At 37.7% G+C, this 20,113-nt stretch overlaps 1 protein-coding gene across 1 annotated transcript; it reads right to left on the reverse strand.

The window, feature by feature from the left end:
• Positions 1-4,921: 4,921 nt before the first annotated feature.
• JCHAIN (joining chain of multimeric IgA and IgM) lies at positions 4,922-17,463 on the reverse strand. The gene is made up of 4 exons (XM_074228394.1): positions 17,313-17,463; positions 11,841-11,973; positions 7,087-7,167; positions 4,922-6,305 (listed from the first exon to the last, which is right to left on the reverse strand). Exons 1-4 carry the CDS (start codon positions 17,446-17,448, stop codon positions 6,101-6,103), a joined length of 555 nt encoding a protein of 184 aa, XP_074084495.1. The 5' UTR covers positions 17,449-17,463; the 3' UTR covers positions 4,922-6,100.
• Between the last annotated feature and the right edge of the window lie 2,650 nt (positions 17,464-20,113).

The raw sequence follows: 20,113 nt of genomic DNA on the forward strand, positions 1-20,113 counted from the left end.
GCAAATAGGGTTGAGTGATTTACCCAGGGTACATAGCTACTAAAAGTCTGGGATCAAATTTGAACTTGGGTCCCCTTGAGTTCACAGCCAACTTGCTATTCTTAGATCTTTCTTTTCTAATACCATATCTTTTTTGATACAAGCTTATCCTTTATTGCCTTCAGAGTGTGCCAAAATCAGTTTAAATACCACCTCCTCCATAAGGATTTTTCTGATCATCCCAGCTAATTAGCTCTTCCCTACCAAAAAATATCTTGAATAAAAATATTCAGCATGGGAGCACTGTAGAAAAAGTCTTGGAGAGTCAGGAATACAGCTTGAAGGGGAATGAAGACAGAACTGGTCCTCATTAAAAGGAAATATCTGGGAAGAACCAGACAATCAGAAGGGGATACCCCAAAGGATGAATTTGCTTTTCATTGTCTGAAATCCAGGCTAGGGTTGAGGAAGTTTCTGGAGCATAATGGGAAAAGTCCAAGAGTACCACCTAGAGATACCAAAATTGACATTTATATTAGGAAGTCATGTGTGCAACAAAATCTGAGTGTAGGTGAGGACTGCTCAGCCAGTCTCTTCCTTCCCCCTTTTTTTTTTAGGTTTTTTTGCAAGGCAAATGGAGTTAAGTAGCTTGCCCAAGGCCACACAGCTGGTAATTATTAAGTGTCTGAGCCTGGATTTGAACTGAGGTTCTCCTGACTCCAGGGCCCGTGCTCTATCCACTGTGCCACCTAGCCACTCCCCCTCATCTTTTGATTCAAAGAGCACTTGGCAATGAGGACTGGAAGATGATCCCTATTCTTCTGGCATAACCATTAATGAATTCCCACTAACTAGCTCGTGGGAACCACAAACCATCACCTTTTGTTAAGATTTGATTTCCTCTTTTTATGACATGATTGTACACATATCATCTATATCAGATTACTTACTGTCATGGAGGCGGGGGAGGGAAGGGAGGGAGGCAGAAAAATATAGAACTCAAAATTTTGGAGGGAAAATGATTGTTGAAAGCTATCTTTACATGTAATTAGAAAAAATAATAAAAAGAAAGAAAGAAAAGGAAGATATGATTTCCTCTCAGGTAGAGGTGAAATACATAGCATATATTCAATGACAGCAATAAAATCCAGTCTAACATCACCCTTCGCCATTGGGTTTCTAGAGGTCCATTATTTGAAATCTGCTCCATATATTTTGCTTTGATTGATTGCATATATTTGTTATGGGGCTTTGGTTTTTCTTTCATTTTCAATAATGATAGAGAGAGAGAAAAAATGAAAGGTCAAATATGAATTTTTGTTCATTAAAATAAATTCAAAAAACTTTGAATATTAAGAGAAAAACTCTATTCTGCTTGAAATAGTTGTAACTGTAACATTATTTCACTGTGGCATTTTAAACATGGTCCCTAAATATTCAGTTCTAAAATAGAAAAATCAAAGGCTGTAGCAGGGAACTATAATATCAAAGTTCTAGAAAGACAAATTTTAGGTACAATTGACTGCAGAGCAGATCTCATGAGAAAAATGCTTATGAGAGGAAGGGAAACTGTCAATGGGGGACGTGGGGAGGATCTTTGTCTCAAATATCTTTGATAAAAGTCTTGGAGGGATGTAAGACATGTAGGAAATTGACTCAATATATGAGATCAAGCGCTATTCCCTAATATATTACTGAATCAAGAATATGAATAGAGATTTTAAAAGAATAATCTGATTTGAAATGACATCTCTCCAATTATGTCTTCAGAATCATATCAATACTTTTTTAGGTTTTTGTGAGGCAATGGGGTTAAGTGGCTTACCCAAGGCCACACAGATAGGTAATTATTAAGTGTCTAAGGTCAAATTTGGACTCAGGTACTCCTGACTCCAGGGCCGGTGCTCTATCCACTGCACCACCTAGCCGCCCCCATATCAATATTTTTAAAGAATGCATGTGGCAGATGTGGTTCTATGTCATGGCCCTTGTAGGTATTGTTCTTAGAAGTTCAAAAAATCAATTTTGCAAGTTAAGGATGGGAGAGACTAGATTAGACAGCAATTTGTCTGAAAACAGGTCTGGAAGTGATGTGAATCAGCAACTGATAAATGAGTCAGGTATAACTGACTGAGAATAACCTCCCATAGGCTAGAGGGCACAATATATAGAGCACCGGCCCTGGAGTCAGGAAGACCTGAGATCAAATCCAGCCTCAAACACTTAATAACTGCCCAGCTGTGTGACCTTGGGCAAGTAATCAAAATTTTAGAAAAAGAGAGAGAATAGCCCCCCAAAACAATCAGTATCTGCCTTCAAGGAATTCACCTTCTAATGGAGGGGAAAACATGCACCAAATGAATTACACACAAAACTTATGCTGGAAGAATAGAAGACAATCTCAGAAAGTGGAATGGAGACTGGGGGAAGGGAATGGGAAGACTCAGAATGGTCTCTTACAAAAGGAAAGAGGTCAGTCTTAAAAGGGGGGTGGCGGCACCGGCCCTGGAGTCAGGAGTACCTGGGTTCAAATCCGGTCTCAGACACTTAATAATTACCTAGCTGTGTGGCCTTGGGCCACTTAACCCCATTTGCCTTGCAAAAACCTAAAAAAATGGGGGGGGGGTGGCTAGGTGGCACAGTGGATAGTAGAGTCAGGAGTCAGGAGTACCTGAGTTCAAATCTGGCCTCAGACACTTAATAATTACCTAGCTGTGTGGCCTTGGGCAAGCCACTTAACCCCATTGCCTTGCAAAAAATTAAAAAAAAGACAAAGAAGCTAGGGGTGGAATTGATGAGAGAAAGAAGTCCAGACATAGAGAAGAGCAAATTAAGAGGTAGGGGGCAGGAGATGGGATGTTGTATACAAGGAACAGTTAGGAGGCTAGTTGCACTGGGTCATAGAGAACAGGTGGGAAGAAGTCAAGAAAATAGAACATTTTATTTTTGATCCTGGGGTTATCAAAGAAACCTTTGAATAGGCACCTGTATTTTAGGAAAATCACTTTGGTACTAAATGGAGCAAAGATTGAAATGGAAAGAGATGTGAGGCAGGCAGACCCACCAGCAGTTATTATGATTATCAAGATATGAGATGATGAGGGGCCTACACCAGAGTGAGGGCAATGTGAGTAGAAAAAGGACATCCAAAAGATGTTGTGATGGTAGAAAGACAAAATTTGGCAATAGATTGGACATGTTAAAAGAGTATGAGAGCCCCGAGTTTGAGAGCCTGGGCAACATACTCTCAATAGGAAGAGGAAAGAATTAACAGAAAAAAAATTGATTCACCCCCCTCTTTAGACAACCTAATGGCCCCTCACTCTGAGAGGGAAAGAAGTAACAATAATAATAGGGAATTATAGGGAAGAGGGAAGATTTTAGAGGGGGAAAAGTCAGTTCATTTGAGGCCATGTTGAATTTGAAATGCCTATCAGATATCTAGTTCAAGATAATCCAAAAAGCAGTTGGAGATGGAAGGTTAGGAGGAAAGGATAGAGCTAGATTGATCTGGGGCTACATTAAGAGAGGCAGAGGTTCCAAGAATAGTCAAACCACACCTTGAATATTGTGTTTGATTTGGGGAGCTGCTCTTTAGGAAAGACATTAATAAACTGTAGGGTAACCAGAGAAGAAAAGCAAGATGGTGGAGGATTGTGAAACTGAGATATATGAGAAACAGTGGAAGGAACCTGGGATGTTTAATCTCAAAACAAAGAGACTCAAGGGAAACAGGATAGCTGTGTTCAAATAGTTGCAAGGCTATTGTATGAAGAAAGGATTGGTCTTGTTCCATTTGGCACAAGAGAGCAAAACAAGGAACTATGAGGGGAAGTTGCAAAAATATCAGATTTAGATTCAATATCAGAAAAATCTTCCAGTGGATGAGAGTTAGCCACAAGTGGATGAAGCCCCTCAGGGGGCAAGAGATGTTCCCTCCATAGAGATTTTTGAGCAAATTCTAAATGATCACTTACTTGTTGCATATGATCTAGTAGAGATTTGTTTCATGTATGCAATGGGAGATACCTTTCCAACACTCAAATTCCATTATTCTCTTGACATAGTGGTGGAGAAGAAAGAAAATAAAAGTAAATGCTTATTCATTGATTGTTGATTGATTGATTGATAACCCAAAGATTTCCAAACATGACAAATGATGAAGTCTATGGTCAGACTAGGAATAAGTCTGGAGAATCAGACAATAAACTCATTTTGAGACATGTCCAGTTTTAGGTACCAGTCTTAACAGAGTCAGGTTGCCTGTACATGTATATCTAGAGTACTTTTATGTGCATATGTTAATAAGATCCTAAAAGTATCACTAGGCTAGTGGCTGTAAGACACAGAAGTCAAAATTTTCAATCACACTTCATTTCAGGTTAATGGTAGAATGATTCTGGATTTTTTTGAGACTGAGTCTCCCTGTTTCTCCCAAGCTGGATGGAAATGTAGCAGCTCTCAGGGGTCTCACCCCACTGTTGATTTCATGTAAGTTTTGATATGATCCCCTTCCAACATGGGTCAGTTCACCCCTGTTCAGGCAGCCTAATGGCCCACCACTCTTAGGATTCACACTATCTTGATGCCAGACTTAGGGGGGGACATCCAATCAGATTTTAGCCTTACTGCAACTCAGCATCCCTTAACTCAAATCATCCACCAGCCTGTACCTCTTCATTAGCAGGGATTAAAGGTGTGTGCCACCACGCTTGTTTTTCTATAGGGTTATGATAGTCAGATTACGAGTCAGAATGGTTTGTCGTTGCTACTGCCATCTCAAGTGGAAACAGAGATACCCAACAACATGTGTGAAGTTTGAATCCCTTTTCTCTAAATTGAAGATAGATTTTTCCCTGAGTAACAGTTTTCCAAGTACGAGATTATACTCAACTTTTTACAAGCCTCTAAATGAAATAAAGGGCACTAATCAATCAATCAATCAATCAATAAGCAAGAATTTATTAAGTTCTACAATGAACCAGGCACCCATGATAAAAAAGACAACATACAAATAAGAGAGGAGATGCCACATTTTGCTAGAGGCAAAACCCTACTGATGTGACTTGATAGTGTAATAAAGTGAATATTCATTTATCCTTGGTAGGGGAGAACAGATTCCTTGTTTGTTTCCTAAGAGAGGAAAAAGATGGAAAAAAGGGGAAGGGAATAAGCATTTATAAAATGCCCACTATGTGCTTCTATGTTCTTTTACAATATCTCATTTGAGCCTCACAACAACCCTGGGAGATAAGTGATGTTATAATCTCCAAAAACAATTGAGGAAACTGAGTCACATAAAGGTTAAGTGATTTGTCCAGAGTCACATAGCTAGTAAGAATCTGAGATCACTCTTAAACTCAGGTCTTCCTGGCTCTAGGCCCAAGTGTTAATCACAGTAGCACCAGCTACCTACAATTTAAGCCCATTGTCAGGAAAAGCTCCCTGACAATTAGAGCTGGCCACAAGTGAAAGATGCTACTTCATTGGGATGCTAAGTTTCTCTTCATTGAAGGTCTTCAAGGAAAACTGAGTGAAGACAACTGGGTGTGATATGATAGAGATTAAAGAAGTTTAATTTACTCTTCCCTAAAAAACAAATTTCACACAGGATGATGCTTCTAAAATAATTTAATTTTTAAAGCAATTCTAGGGGATGCAGTGATAGAAATACATTTTGCTTAAAGATTAATTTGTCACCACATGGATTACTCAAGGCCAAAATTTTTCAAATAATTTCAGGATCCTTCAGACATTTTTTACTCTTAGAAATGAGGTTATCAGCTCCATTCTTATCTGAGTGCTACAAATTTGAGGAAATTCATCACCCATGTTTCTAGTCACTAGGATAAGCAATGGACAGAGGGAAGAACTGAATTTAATGAACGAAGACCTAGAGGGAAGCTTAGATCTCACCCTACAGATGTGTCACTGGAGAATTACTTCTCAAGGAGAGTAGAAATTAACATCATTCTAATGGGGCAAGAAAAATAGGATATAGAACATTCTAGAAATATATTTGGGGTCATATGTTTGTTGATCATAAAAATGGGCAGTTTCAAGATGGAAGCAGAGAGGTCTATATCAGGCAGGGAGATATTTCAATCAATGGAAGCTTAAATTAGTCGGAATAGCATGACTCTGGGTTCAACGCTGTTGTCACCAAGCTGATCTTCCCTGCCAAAAGAAGAGGGGCAGTAGCTGTGTAGCACTTGTTTCTGTCATAAGTGTAACAGGTTTCACTGCTTCCATCACAGTTATTGCTCTGGGTGGCAGTAACGACCTCATTGCCCAGCTCCACTTCAGTGGGATCACACTTTTTACAGCTGAAAAGTAAATACATGCATTAAACATTGTTATAGTGGAGGGTAAATAATCATCTGGAGCTGTCCCTAATTGTATGTTCTCAACCAAGTTCCAATGGACCCTACAACTCTGAGTAAAAATCTGTAATTAAACAGAAGACAAACTTCCAACTTCCTGTATCATCATGATAAATCATAGCCAATTTAGGATTTATTTAACGGAGCAACAAGTATTAAGCTCCAATCATATGCCAGCCACTGGGCCAGGCATTTATTTAGCACCACTGTTTCAACTATGCCTATGGATTTACAATATGAAAATAACCAAATGGAAAATAAAAATTCACTAATTGGCTTTCTTTGTCTATAAGCCACTGAATAACTTGATTTTTGTTTTCTAGTGCAGCTCAGAACTCTCAAGCTCAAGTGATTCATTGGCTGATTCAGCCTCCACAGTATATACCACCATGCACAGTGAATTATGTAGTTTTCAAAAAACCTCACAAATATGCTACAGTTTGTGTTTAAAGTCAAAACTGTCAGTTCCTCAGATTTGCCCTTTCCTTATGGCAGTAAGTAGCTCACTCACTGCAGTGAGAGAGTCATTTACTTAACATGGAACTTTTCTCTGGGACAATGATGCATGAAAATATCATAAGCATAGAAAGAAGAGGAACTAGAGTATTTGTGTTACCTATATGTCAACAGTTTTCCAAAAACATTTTATGAATTTTGAAATTCTCTAATATTTCTTTTTTCACCAACTTCAACTTCTAAATTAATATAAAGGAAAAGCTCTTACAGGTTAGACAGCCGGTACACAAAGTGGGTTCTCACAGGAGAAGTGGGATCAGAAATGTTCATTCTGTTCTTCAGTGGTACTCTAAAGAAGAAGGAAGCAAGTAGTCCAAGGTCACTATTATTAGAAAAATATATGTCTTTTATTCAGCACCAAGATCCCTATTAGCACTGTACAGGATACTCTAAAATGATGATAATTGGAATAATATGACTGAGCTCACATAATAAATGATAAACTTTCCTCATCCATCAATAAAATAGGATTACTTGACATTTATACTATGTTATCCTCTACGTCTTATTCAAATGCCACATTTGTTCTGTTATAAAGGCTTTAAAAGTCACCACAAGGGGTAGCTAGGTAGTGCAGTGGATAGAGCAATGGCCCCAGAATCAGGAGGGCCTGAGTTAAAATCCAACCTCAGACACTTAATACTTACTTAACTGTGTGACCCTGGATGAGTCACTTAACCTCACTGCCTTGTAAAAACATAAAAATAAAACAAAACAAAACAAAACAAAAGTCATCACAAGAGAGAGCCAAATGAGACCTGAGGTCTCCCCAATTTCCTCTCCAAATAAGTTTTAAAAACAAATTCACCCCACAAAAGGACAGGGTGAAGCAATTCTCTAGCCTAGCACAACTTAGAAGCATGGCAGGAATGGTCTATCACCCAGGAGGAGAGTAGAGGGTAGGCTATGCCAGTGCAGGCTGTGTCCCACAAAACCAGGAGCAGGCACTGGGCACCACTGAAGCAGCAAAGGCACCAACTGCTTCCAGAGTTCTCAGCCCACAGGCATTAAGGAGGACAGGTGCCTGCTCAGGAGTTACAGTGGTCCCTTTGCTGGTTCTGGTGCATATTTGGACCCAGGTCACAGTCCTGAGTCACAATCCCAGGGCAAGGAGGAGCACAAGCACACCAGAGCTTGTGGTCCCAGGGGAGTAAGGACCCTCATTACAGTTCTAGGGTAGAAAGATCACTTGTGGTCATTCACAGACCAGATCATAGGCCAGGAGAGAGGTAAACACACCTCATCCCTCCTTGGAAGAACTAAAAGCTTACAGACCCCCAGAATTAGCTGCATTCAATGAAAAGAAAGCTTTAAAAAAACAGAATCAGCCAAATGGAAAAGGAGATTCAAAAGCCCACTGAAGAAAATAATTCTATAAAACTTAGAATTGGGCAAATGAAAGCTAGTGTATTAGGACACATCAAGAAGCATTAAAACAAAATCAAAAGAATGAAAAAATAGAGTAAAATGTGAAATATCTCATTGGAAAAACTGACCTGGATCCAGGAGAGATCATTAAATAAGTATTGAACTATGTTAAAGCCATGATTAAAAATTTTTAAAAGCCTAGGTTTCATCTTTCAAGAACTTATCAAGGAAATGTTCTAGAACCAGAGGGTAAAAATAGAAATTGAACGAATCCATCAATGGCCTCCTGAAAGTTATTCCAAAGTGAAAACACCCAAGAATATTAAAGCCAGATTCTAGAGCCCCAAGTTCAAAGAGAAAATATTACAAGCAGTCAGAAAGTAATTCAAATATTGTGGAACCTCAGTCAGGATAACATAAGATTTGGCAACTTCAGATCAGAGGAATTTGGATCAAAGAGCTTGGAATTATGACATTCCAGAGGACAAAGGAGCTAGAATTACAACCAAGAATCAGACAAAACCAAATATAATCCTTCCGAGTGGCAGGGAGGTGGGGAGGCAAGGGGGAGGAAATGGATATTCCATGAAATAGAAAACTTTCAAGTATTCTGATGAAAAAAATCAGAGTTGAATAGAAAATTTGACATTCAAATATAAGACTCAAGAGAAGCATAAAAAGGTAAAAAAAGAAAAAGACATCAAAAAGGGATTTAATAAGGTTGAACTGTTTTCATTCCTACATGGGGAAGATGATACATGTAACTTCTAAGAACTTTCTCATTATTAGGGCAATGAGGGGAATGAGTGATCCTTACTCTCATCAGAATGGGCTTAGAGTTGAATACAGAAATCTCTCTTACTCTCAGGAAAGTAGGAAAGGAAGAGGATAAGAGAAGGGGGTGGGTGGCTGATAGAAGGGAAGGCAAATTGGGGAAGATGGTAGTCAGAAGGAAAATATTTTTGAAAATGGACAGGATGAAAGAAAAAGAGTGGAACTGTGAAAAAAAGTTTATAGAAAGTTTCTTTGATCAAGTCCTCATTTCTCAAATATATAGAAAACTGAGTCAATTGCAAATGCTAGAGAGGATGTAGAAAATTGAGACATTAATGTTCTGTTCATGGAGTTGTGATCTAATTTAATTATGATCTGGCTATGCCATTACAAGGTCTGTCTCCCAAAGAGACAAAGAAAAAGGAAAAAGATCTATATGCACAAAAAATGTTTTATCAGCCTTTTTCATGGTAGCAAAGAAAAGTGAGGTGATGTCCATCAATTGTGTAATGATTGAAATATAGAAAGACATGAACTGATACAAAGTAAAATGAGGAGAACATTATATGTAGTTACAGTCCTATTATATAAACTATGGATGACTTAGTTATTCTTAGCAATTCAAGACAATTCCAAAGGATTTTTGATGAAAAATGCTATTCACCTACAGAAAAAGAACTGATAAAGTATGAATGCAGAGCAAAGCATACTATTTTTACTTTCTTTTTTTCTTGGGGAGTTTTTGGTCTGTGTTTTCTTTCACAAAATGACTAATATGGAAATATGTTTTGCTTGATCACCCATGTATAACATATACCAAATTATTTACCTTCTGAATAATGGGAGTATCTATGGCAGGATATGCCTGGCTAAGAATCAATAACAAATTCAATTCAGTAACTATATATTCAGATATTCCCTGTCCTCGAAATGTCTACAGTCTAGTTAGTAAAAATCCTTATGCTCAAAAAAATTGTCAGCATTCTTGTACATGTCAGCTTCTTTCCAGTCTTTTTCTCTCTTCAATACCTAAAAGATTAGCATTATATATCTTCTCTCTCAAAATTATAAACCAGAAGAATCAAAATCTCTCCTCTCCCCTCCCTCCCTCTCCCTCTCCCTCTCCTTCTCTCTCTCCTTCTTCCTCTCTTTCTCTGTCACTCTCTGTCTCCCTTTCTCTATCTCCCTATCTCTCTCTCTCTCTCTCTCTCTCTCTCTCTCTCTGTCTCTCTCTGTCTCCCTGTTTCTGTCTCCCTCTCTGTCTGTCTGGCACACACACACACACACACACACAAACACACAAACATGCTCTCTTGTTTTCCTTTGCTCTCATTCCCTCTCTTCCTCTCTCTCCCTCTTCCCCTCTCATTCTCAGCAACTCTACCTACTCATCATGCAGGCACAGGGCAATAAATGTCATCAATGAGAATAGAGTCCCATATCAGTGGATCTTGGGGCTCAAGGTATATAATTAAGAGCCTGTTACCCCCCTGACCTGACCATGCCTGTGATATGGCACATCTGAAGGAATATCTATCTACCAAAGGAAGGTGAGGTGAAGGAGGCTTGGGCTCCAGTTTGGTCTGACCAGCAAGGTGAATATAGCTAGTTGTTTGGTTGAGAGCCAGAACTTTCACTGGTTAGGGCACAGCACAATGCCACGTCAACAGTTTTTGTGAAGCATCAAACTAAAGTTTTAGTTGGAGTTCCACATAAACCACTGAAAACTAGTTGAATCAGCCTTGTACGAACAGGATGGATGGATTGACTGACCAGAACAGATCTTTCAGTCGCCTACCAGATTGTGAGCTGTGATGGAAGAAAACCCCTTTCCCACTGTTATTTGGCAATGAAGCCAGAGGCTTTCAAATCATTAATACAATAGCTTTCTGTTCTCTTTTCTCCAGGATTGACCCATTGTGGACACTAGTTTTAAGGGATACTGTGTAAATAGGAGCATATTGAGTCTCCTGAGCTAAAATTTCTGTTCTTAGATTAGTCCCAAATCAGGGGTCCCCAGTCAGAGATGATACAAAAATCTCATCTTTGAGAACAGGGAATATTTGATGAATAACAATTATCCTGCTGAACTTAATCTATTTTTTTTCTTGTGAGTATATCCATGGTACATGCTAGAATTTCCTTTTATTGATATGGGGGGGGTTAGTGAAAGACAGGAGCATGGAAATAAAAAAAATATGGTTTACTTCTGTCCTATAATTAACCCTATTAGTTGGCACAGTGGATAGAGCACCAGCTCTGGAGTCAGAAAGACCCATCTTCTTGAATTCAAATCCAGCCTCAGACACTCACAAGTTGTGTGACCCTGGACAAGTCCCTTTACCTAGTTAGCCTCAGTTTCCTCATCTGTAAAATGAACTGGAGAAGGAAATGGCAAACTACTCCAATATCTCTGTTAAGAAAACCCTAAATGGGATCACAAAGGTACAACTGAACAATAACAATTCCCAGTCCTTAGTTCTACATTGTCCATTAAAGACCATGATAATGAAGTTAGTGAGCACCAGAATAGAGATTTACATTTAGATTTTTTTTATTCCAAGACCAGGATATCATGCTTTCTCTCTTGTCTCTGACCCTCTTATGTCACAACACTATCACCCCTTCCCAGAAAGTAGAATATAAAGATAATAACAATAACAAAAATGGTTAATATTTACATAGCACTTACAATGTTCCGGGAACTAAGGTAACTAAGAGCTTTCTAAGTATTGTTCTAATTTATTCACATTATATATTAATTCTATAATTATTAGTTGATTTAATATTATCTCATTTAAGATGGGAGAAATTACATACATGAGCCGAATGTTTCTCTCAACAACTTTCTCCTCTGGATTATCTTTAGAAGGAACCAGCCTGGAAGTCACACGGACACACTGACACTTGTTGTCAACAAGAATTCTCCCTTCATCTTCATCTTCATCCTGGGCTGGAAACAGAAAATAGAAGAAGGGAAAACAACAAGAAAAATAAGCAAATCTCATGAACACTTGCTGTTGAGTTGATTTAGATTCCCTGCAAACAGAAGAAGGAACTGGTTAAACAACTGATCAGCAAGCATTTACTGAACTTCTGCTGGGTGACAGGAACCAGGAATTCTAAGATAAATAATGAAATAATCCTCAGTCAATTTGTGTTTTCTCCAGCTTTGCTTCAATCTAGGAAAACCAAATATGAAATAAAGTATTTCTGGGTAAGGAAAACCAAGGGTGCTTTTTGGGGAAGAGTGGGAAGTGGGTGGGTTGTCATGATTTTCACAAAAAGCAACTGAGTCCTCTACAATAATAAGAATCAAAAGTATTCTTCTTTGCCAAGTACTGAAGTAGAGAATCCCATCATCTCTTTGTTATACAAAGGCCTGTTTTGCCAGTAGTAGCTTTAAATTTTTCAAGAAAGCAGAACTCTGAGGTCAATGATGAATAATCATGTTTTTCCCACTAGATCAATAAAAATTCATTCTACCTTTCCCATCTTTCTCAAGTCTTCCATCCCCAGTGCTGATCTCCATTAGCTGTCTGTCCCTGTATCTGGAAGCACTCCTCCATCCAAATCTTCCCCATCCTCTGCAGTTCCACATCCTTCATTAAACTATCTCCCTGCTCCAGACCACACTAAATCTCTCCTTTCTGTAAACACCATTATCAAAGTCTCACACATAGGGCAGTTAGGTGGTGCAGAGGATAGAGTGTCGGCCTTAGAGTCAGAAGGACCTGAGTTCAAATCCAACCTCCAACACTTAACAATTACCTAGCTGTGTGACCTTGGAGAAGTCACTTAACCCCACTGCCTGGCAAAAAAATAAGCAAAACCTCACAAGTGTTGGTTCAGATGTGTTAACTTTGTCAGTTCAACCAAGACTATAAATTCCTTGAGGAATTCTTGAGCTTTCTTTTCTTCAAGTTAAATATGCCCTTCCTTCAATCCACCCTCCTATATCATCAATTATTACATTATATTCTTTCTCTCATATTTTAATTTCTCCATCAACTCATATCTTCTCTTAAGATACAGTTTTTAATAAAACATTAAGGGCATATTTACATGATACCCAAATAGCAATACATTAGTGGGGGAGGGAGGGAGAGGAGGAATCAGTCTAATGAATTATTTAGTTCTTGCAGATAAAATGATAGCATTAGTAGACTGACTTTCCACTACTTTTCTGTATTGTTTTGCTGTGACACTGAAGAAATGAGTGCTATCAGTATCAACAAAATTAATCTAGACATCCAACATTTCTTTCCTACTTCTTATTGTCTGTAAAGTTATTTGTGTTTTTTACATCAACTATCTAAGTTTACTAAGTATCACTTAGTAAAACCCATTTCTAAATTCTAATTAACTCTAGCTAGCTCATTAATATCAATTGATAATCAATGGGGGAACCAAAATGATTGAAACTTATGAGTCATATATAGTTCTAGAAAACTACCCCCAGTCTTCTGAAAACCTCAGGGTCCTCTAAAATCCTAAAGGGACCCAATGAGAGAAGATAGGGTTGGGAGAGCAAGCTCAGAGTGTAGCTGCCATATCACATTGGAACTCTGCTGAGCCTGGGTGTGCATTTGCTCATTTGGTTCACTAAATGTTAGACTGATTAAAAGCTTCACATGGTTTTTTTCCCAGCTCTTGTCCTGTTCTACTGTGGTATGGGAATCATTTTTAAATGCTAGGACAGTAAAAGTCTGGCTCTGATAAGTCCTACCAAGCAGGAAAGGCTTCAGGTATAGATCTGGTAACAGTCTGTGTCAGACCAACCTAGCTAAATCAATCTAATTCCCATTCTGTATGTAGGTACCTATTGCCTCTCCCACTAGAAGCAGTCAATAGAACACCAGCCCTGGAGTCAGACTTGAATTCAAATGTGTGAAGATTAACTGTGAGACCCTGCACAAGTCACTTCACCCTGCTGGGACTCAGTTTCCTCATCAGTAAAATGAGTTGGAGAAGGAAATGGCAAAAACCACTCTAGTAACTTTGCCAAGAAAACTCCAAATGGGGTCACAAAGAGTTGGACACCACTGAAACACCTGAACAATCTCCATTAGGATATAAACTTCTTAAGAGCAGGGAGTATTTTTATATTTTTGTAATCCCTAAAGCTTATCACAGTACTTAGCACATATCCAGTGCTTAATAGATATTTGTTGATGGACTGACTAAGCAACAGAAGGCTGACCACCAGGTGATGAAAGGTTGGTCAATCACAAAGACTAACTGCTAAGCCACAGAGAGGTCTGGGTATGAACTGGAGGTGGGGTGGGGGGGAAACAACCCACAACTATGAAATAGTACAGTCACAACTGGGATGCACATTCAGAACTTTAGACCTCTAAATGTTCTGTTCTAAATTGGTTCTTGTAGCCTCAAATGGGTTCTTGTGACTGCTAACGATGATGAAAGCAGTGCCAAGGAATAACTTAGTAGAATTTGAGTAGATTATTTTGGAGATTTTTGTATATTAATATTTTAATTATTTAATTAATCTGAAATTCTAGGGCTGAGTGGTTTTAGGAAAAGCATATACATTTAATAGATAACTTCTCATGCCCTTTTAAATATGCATGAAACTATTGTTATCTGAAACAAGTCTTGTTATAGTATGTGAGTATTCTGTTTCTGAAAGTAACTAATAAGCTAAATATACCTGAGAAAAAGACCAATATATGTATATTGTGTGTATTTTCATACTGAAAAACCCTCCTATCCTACCACTAATAAGCTAAATATATCTGGTAAAAGACCAATATATGTATGTATATTGTGTGTATTCTCATACTGAAAAAAACCCTCCTATCCTACCACTAATAAGATAAAGGGCAAAACATGCGTATTTCAGAAGTAACATGAAACAGTAAAAACCAGATACCTACCCCTGAGTAGGAGACCGAGTCTCCAAAGGCTGAGAAGAGAGAGAAATGGAAAGAGAGAGAAGACAGGAGGAGGAAAAGAATTTTGCCAGTTGGTGAATCATTTTAATTCACTGAAGACACTGAGAGTGATATTGAAAATAATTGTTACTTGTATTCATCTAGTTTTTTAATGCCTAAATGTTTGAAATATTTGCCTTATTATGTCATTATTTAAAACATTAAATCTTCTGGTAAAAGACTGTTTAGCATAATTAAAATAATAATAATGTCTAGAATTCATATAGTTGTTAAAATATTCAAAACATCTCATATATATTATCACATAGATCCAATCAACAACTCGGGAGGTTAGATCATATTATTCTCCCCATTTTAAGGATGAGGAAACTAAGGTGGTTAAGGGGTTAAGTGATTTGTCCAAGACAATACAACTAGGAAGCATCTGAGGAAGAATTCAAACACAGATCTTCTTGACTTCAAGAAAAGAAATTTTATGAAATGAAATTCAGAATAATGATCTAAAAAATGAAAGACCAAGAAAGAGGCAGGTTGACATGACAGCTTAAGGAGAAGTTGAAGTCAGGAAATCCTGAGTTTGAGATCTGCCCCCTCTATATATACTGGCTTTGTGGTCCTGGGCTAGTATTTTAATCACTCAGTTCCCCAGGTAAGAAAAATTGATACTTCATATCAGAGAGAATTTCCACACAAGGAGTTCCCCACATAGATACAATCATGGCTCCCAACCTCTAATTTTTCCTAAAATATCTAAAAATTGTCATTTCTTTTACTCCTTGCTTTTTCCTCCTATTTTTCTCAAACCTATTTGTTTATCAAATAACTACTGTCAAAACAGACTAGTTTTAAAATTCATTAATTTAGAAAGTGTTATTTTTCCATTATATCAAGGTAATCATGTTAGCTAAAGCAAGACTCCTTTTTAAAAATATTTTTACCTGTTTTCCAATTATATACAATAGTAGTTTCTACCCATCATTTTCTGTAAGGTTTTGAATCTTACAATTTTTCCCCCACCCTCCCTTCCCTCCCTCCATTCCCCTACAGAAGGCAGACTGATAATCTTTACATTGTTTCCACGTTATACATTGATCAAAATTGAATGTCTTAAGAGAAAAAAATATCTCAAATAAGACTCTTGAAGGCAAATGTCATCTGAAGACATTAATGGACCCTCTATATCACTGGCAAGAAATTTAAGAGCACTCCAATTCACCAAAATTGCGAAATTGAAGTACTAGCTGAAATCGTTGTCATGACCCAAAGAGATTTCAGTTCAAACAAATAGAGTTAGTAACAAATCTATGAGCCTAACTTAAATGAACTTACTGAAATAAGTAAAAACCATTCTCCATTTAGACACTAGCCAGGAGATAATCATCTTATCACTAACATGACTAACATGAGACAATGACCTCCAAAATCCTTTTCAACTAGAAATCCTGTGAAATCCATAAAATTATAGTTGTTTCTCTAATCTACTTCTTTCATAAGAAAAAATCAATAGGAACAGTATTAGGAAGAATTGAATCATATATAAGTGACATTATTTCTATTTAATACAATTTCTTTCTATTGATGGAAAATTATTTAATACTATACATCAAAAGTTGGTAATTTTTTATCTCCATCCCCTTTAACTTAAAGTACAACCTTCCCTTACTCAATATTAGTCAATACACGTTTATTAAGCACCTCCATGAGCCCAGAATTGTGCTAAGTACAAAGAAAAGTAAATGACAAATCCTGCTATCAAGAATACTCAATGAAAAAAATTAGAAGTAACCTAGAAGAAATAAATATTGCCTAAATTTTCTAGAAAAATCTATTTCCAGAAAAATGGGGTCATTACCTACTTCTAAGAAACCAGATAGAGACTTCTTTAGTTTTAAAAGAACAAAGCTAACTAGATTCAAAATCTAGCTACAGATTGCACTGGGCAAGCAAATACATGAAGAAGATTAACAGAGTTATATATGCATTAGTATTATATTATTATTCACATGTCATCATGTTATGTTATATCATATATTATGCTATAATTGTTATATAGTATTAATACAGTATATGTTGTGACAATATATAAATTACCAATGAATACATGAATATAAAATATTATTATACTATTGGTATGTTATATATGTTTTGTTTTAAATCAAGATACAGTTATCTCCAAGTCCTTTCCTAGAAATCCTATTAAATCCATAAAATTATAATTGTCTCTCTAATCTATTTCTTTCACAAGATAATCTATAGGATTAGTAGATGATAGACAGACATAAATCTGCTATAAGGATCATTTCATATAAAGTATAAGCATGTTAGAAATATGGAGCTCACCACCTTGCTGGCCAAGAAAACATACAGAAGGACCTACCTGTCACAAGAATAGCCCCACAAAGCCCAGCCAGAAGCCCACAGAAGAGCAAAGATCTCTTCATCTTGCCTTGTCTGTCTTTAGAAAAAGACTTGAGATTACAGGACAGTTTGAAGGTGTCAAAGCTATAAGGCATGTGCAAATGATAGGGCTTCTAGTTTCCTAAAATAACAACCCAAACTAGAAATAGAGGCAAGTGTGGTTGGCCTACTTGAAACCCAAGAGCTTCTTTGGAAAGAAGTTTAATGCTACACCAAAAGTGACTTCTCTCACAGTAGTCCCATAAGAATACCATTTATTTTAATAGATTTTTAATGCATTTATTACATATAACTAAAACAGGATCAAGAAGGGGAATTCCAAGGGGAAAAGATGATTGAACTTTGAATGGTGAGCTCAGGCTTCTACATTTGAAACCTTTAACCAAGATGTCAAAATACATTTGGAGGAAGAGAAGAAGGATCTTCTCTGTATATGAAAATTTTGATTGATGATGTTTGTCAAATACAGAATAAGAAAAAAGAAAAAGTAGGAAAAAGGGGAAGTTTTTTAAAAATGTGAAATAATTTATTTTGTTACTTTAAGAACTAAGAAAATCAGTTATTGTATGGATTAAAGAGAAAAATTCTTCATTCAAGAGCTCCTCAGATTCCTCAGAGGAGCTCAGGAATAACCCTGAGCTGTCTAAAGCTATGTCAACACCACCCATAGCCTGCCTCGTCCTGCTAAGCTACCAAGACTTCAGGAATCATCTGCTACTTGCTTGAAGAACAAAGTTCAGAAAGGGTCTACAATATGATAAATTTTTGAGGCACAGAAATCCAAAAAACACTCTATTGAGGTAGAGGGAGCACTATCTGTGTTGGAGAGGAAGTACCTACACCAACATGATTAAGGGATACCGAAGTACTGAATAGGTAATGGTTAGCTATGTAATATTAGATAAAATGTTTAAAAAAGATAAACTTTGAATGTTGTTGAGTTGTATCCAACTCTTCATGATCCCATTTGGGGTTTTCTTGGCAAGCTTGTCGAGCAGTTTGCCATTTCCTTCTTCAGCTCATTTTATTATTAAGGAAACTGAGGCAAACAGGGTGAATCACTTCAGGATTACACACCTAGGAAGTATCAGAGGCTAGAACTGAATCAGAAAAAATGAGTTTTCCTGACTGACTCCAGATCCAGAGCTCTATCCACGTTGCCATCCAGTTGCCCCAAACATCACATCATTCTCATATGGAATTCTTAGAGAGAATGGTGCTTATGGACAGAATGCTAAAATTGTAATCAGATGGAAACTAGATTCAAATCCTGCCACAGATATACACTATCTATGACCCTAAGGCAAGTCACTGACTGTCTGAGCTTCAGTTTCCTCAGATGCACCTCACATAAGGTAAGAATCAACCTTACATACATCACTGAATTCAAGGGCATTTTGTCCCACTCCAGGGCAGAGGCAGAACCATTGCTCCTCAGCCCCTGACCCCCCCCCCAACCTGACAAGGTCTCAGGCAGCTGTTGAACCCAGATTTCCAACTTTTCCATTCCATTAGGAAATGACTATGTGATGGGCACTGTTCTAACCACTCTCCACCCTCAAGAAGACAATAATGACCCATATAAATACATGGATGGAACCAATACAAAATATTTTCATCAAGGAAGCCCTGGAAGCTGCTGGGCCAGGGAAAGCTTAATTTAGGAAGCAATTCTGGAGCAAAATTCTGAAGGAAATCCAGTAGTAGGAGAAGCAGAGATTGGAAGGATTGCACTCCAGACATGGGGACCAGCCAGAGGGAGTGATATATTATTGGCCTGGAAAGGACTCTGCATGTCAAAGAGGAATTTGTATGGATCCAACCTAGAGATAAAAGGGATCCACTGGAGTTGACTGAGCAGAGCAGTGATATGGGGTGATGGCTCTGGGGACTCTGTTATATGTGGGATGGATGGCCTCATCCTCATGGGTGAGGAGCTGGTGTTTCTACTCTAAGTTTGATGCCCATGACATAAGTTCCATACATCCATTCTAAGGTGAGAGTGGAGGTTTTAATTAATCAAAAATCAATCAACAAGCAATTAATAAAAGCCAAGTATTATATTTCAGGAACTGTACTGAGTGTTGAAGCTATATCTATAAGGAATGAAACTATCCCTACTATCAAGGAGCTTCCACTATATTGGGGAAAAATAATAAGTACAAATGTATACAGAATAAATTCAAAGAGAGTAAATTCCAGAAGGTTAAAGAGGGAAGGTTCTAGAAAATATGGAGATCTGCAAAGGCTTCATGTAAAAGATGGGTGCCTACACCATCCCTTGAAGAAAGGGGATTCGTTGAGGTGGATATGAAGCACTGGAAAAGACCAGTAAAAGGCCAAATTAGACAAATCACGAAGTCAGAGAAGAGTAATGTCCAGTGAAGCTGAGCAGACAGTAGGAGGTCAGATTGTGAAGGGTTTTCAAAGTAAAATGGAAGAATTTATAATGGATCCTACAACCAATAGGGAGCCACTCAAGTTTATTAAGGAAATGATATCAACAGATTTATACTTGAAGAAAATTCCTTTAGCAGCAGTGGGATAGATGGAAGGAGGAAAAATGTGACCTGGAGCTATATTAGGAGGCATTGAGGCGATTTAGATGAAAGGTGATTGATCCTAAAAGTGATGGTGGCATGAGTAGAGAGAGGTGATCTGATATAGGAGGTGTTCTGGAAGTAGAAATGGTAAGATTTAGTAGCTAACCAGATATGCATGAGGGAGACTTGTCTGGTGGTGGTGGTGGTGGTGGTGATG

Source organism: Macrotis lagotis, chromosome 3 (genome assembly GCF_037893015.1).
Source record: "Macrotis lagotis isolate mMagLag1 chromosome 3, bilby.v1.9.chrom.fasta, whole genome shotgun sequence".
In the NCBI taxonomy this organism is placed as follows: domain Eukaryota; kingdom Metazoa; phylum Chordata; class Mammalia; order Peramelemorphia; family Peramelidae; genus Macrotis; species Macrotis lagotis.

Bases quoted from the DNA above. Each gene is read 5' to 3' on its own strand.
- JCHAIN (XM_074228394.1), bottom strand. From the start codon at position 17,448: ATGCCTTATAGCTTTGACACCTTCAAACTGTCCTGTAATCTCAAGTCT. The intron at 11,974-17,312 runs GTAGGTCCTTCT...TTCTGTTTCCAG, and splicing joins TGGGGCTATTCTTGTGACAG to CCCAGGATGAAGATGAAGAT. The intron at 6,306-7,086 runs GTAAGAGCTTTT...TTTACTTTTCAG, and splicing joins GTGTACCGGCTGTCTAACCT to CTGTAAAAAGTGTGATCCCA.